The sequence below is a fragment of the Apis dorsata genome, unplaced genomic scaffold, assembly GCF_000469605.1.
Source record: "Apis dorsata unplaced genomic scaffold, Apis dorsata 1.3 scaffold_187, whole genome shotgun sequence".
NCBI classification, from domain to species: Eukaryota; Metazoa; Arthropoda; class Insecta; order Hymenoptera; family Apidae; genus Apis; species Apis dorsata.
In genome coordinates this window covers 19,791-21,580 of record NW_006263472.1, presented here as the reverse complement: position 1 = coordinate 21,580, position 1,790 = coordinate 19,791, and the positions used below count along the sequence as shown (strand labels likewise).

At 29.8% G+C, this 1,790-nt stretch overlaps 1 protein-coding gene across 14 annotated transcripts in view; it reads left to right on the top strand.

Moving 5' to 3' along the window:
- The window catches only part of LOC102680940 (protein madd-4), a 116,077-nt gene extending 115,146 nt beyond the window's left edge, over nt 1–931 (top strand). For all 14 annotated transcript variants that reach the window (XM_006614468.2, XM_031509851.1, XM_031509845.1 and 11 more), the window contains 2 exons: nt 79–232; nt 334–931. In XM_006614468.2, the coding sequence (XP_006614531.2) occupies nt 79–232; nt 334–434 (255 nt within the window). In that variant the 3' untranslated portion in view covers nt 435–931. The remainder of the gene's footprint in view (nt 1–78; nt 233–333) is intronic.
- Nucleotides 932–1,790: the final 859 nt, after the last annotated feature.

The following is a 1,790-nucleotide window of genomic DNA, read 5'->3' as shown; positions in this document are numbered from 1 at the left end:
TTTTTTTTTTTTTTTTTTTTTTAGCTAAATATGAATATAAAATTTTTAAAAAACAATTATTTGACTGTTTATTCGTAGTGTACAGCATCATGCGAAGAAGACGGTATCAAATATAGAATTTTACAATGTGTTTGGTATGGTACCAAAAAACCAGCTGGTAATGCGTGCAGAGATATTCCACGACCTCCGGTTATGAAGACATGTAGAGGTCCACCATGTCCTCAAACACCTGGTAATATATAATTATATTTAAAAATTTAAATTTAAAATTGAGCTATGAATGTAATTGAAATTTTATAATAATAAATTTAAATATGATTGCTATTTTTTCAGATGAATGCAAAGATCATTCACAACTCTGTAGCAGAGTGAAAACAATGAATATGTGCAGGGTGCCTCTTTATCAGAAGCAATGCTGCCAATCATGTCATTAGACCCAAATAATCGATAGCAATTATTGATATCGAAAAGAAATGCTCTAGATAAAAATTGATAATGAGAGGTGCGCGCGAGAAGAATGCCACAATGGAGACAACAAGACAAAGATTATCTTCGCGAACGTTTACTAAAACGTTTCGTGTAATTTATTGTTGCTTGCTTGTTGAAAGAATGTAAGAATAAAAGATTACATATGAATCTACGAACATATGCAGCTACAAAATATGTAAAAAATATTGAAGAAATAGTATCGACCAAATTACTTCCGCTGGTGATTGTTCCATCCTTTTTCCATACCCTTAAAGTCTGAACGTCAGATTGCACCTGTTAAAAATCTAATTCCTAATTGTATACTAAATCTATAATTTGCGGACATATATCATGTGTAGTTGGACACGATTCTTAATTGCGCACGCTCAATTCTCTAAGAAGAACTAGAAAATCTTGGCATTCATCAAAATTAATATTAAAAAATTATATTGTTGAAATTAAATAAAAAAAGAAATATTATAAAATAATCATATTCCTGAAAGGAACTACTGCGACGTTTTTTATCATGAATAATACGTCGTCAAAATTAGTCTAACGTTGGTGTTACGAAAGACGAGCTTTATAAGCTGTTCAAATTTTAGATAAAAATGTTACATATGGGTAGGAGGGGTGAACGGAACACTAATCTTAATCGCACTAAAAGATAGCACAAAAATTGATTCTTCGAAACTTTATTTTTTTACATGTATTTCTTGAATGACACACGATCAATCGGTTCACGAAAATGCGCGCGGTTCTCGTCATCATCATTTTTATCGAAGACTGAAAAATGCTATATATTTCTTCTGTATAAGTTCATAAAATTCACCATTCCCATCGGGCGTTAGCGAGAATCGAGGAATTCATTTTCATTTCTTAATCCAAAGAATCTTTACACACATTCCGCTGTACCCTTCCAGATAAAGAGGTGTGTTACACGCATCTTGTTATGTTTTTATTGGATTATATTTATTATAACGTTATATCTATTTAGGTTCGATGATACACGATATAAATTATTAAATGAAAAATATTAAGTTGATGAATAATGAAATATAAAAGTTACTAACAATATAAGTTAAACAATTTAATATTATGCGCCTATAAGCGCCTCCTGAGGCGTACGTAAGCCAATAGATTCTAAGCAATAAAATATATAGGTATTGTAATATACTATTTTGTTAATAACCTCTGGCGAAAATTCGTTAACATGACGTTCCATTATTATATAAAAATGGCTCAAAAAATTTTATTTATGTACTTCTGATCATATGATTAAAATTTTTGTTTTTTTTTATATTTTAAATTATTTTAAATTACGT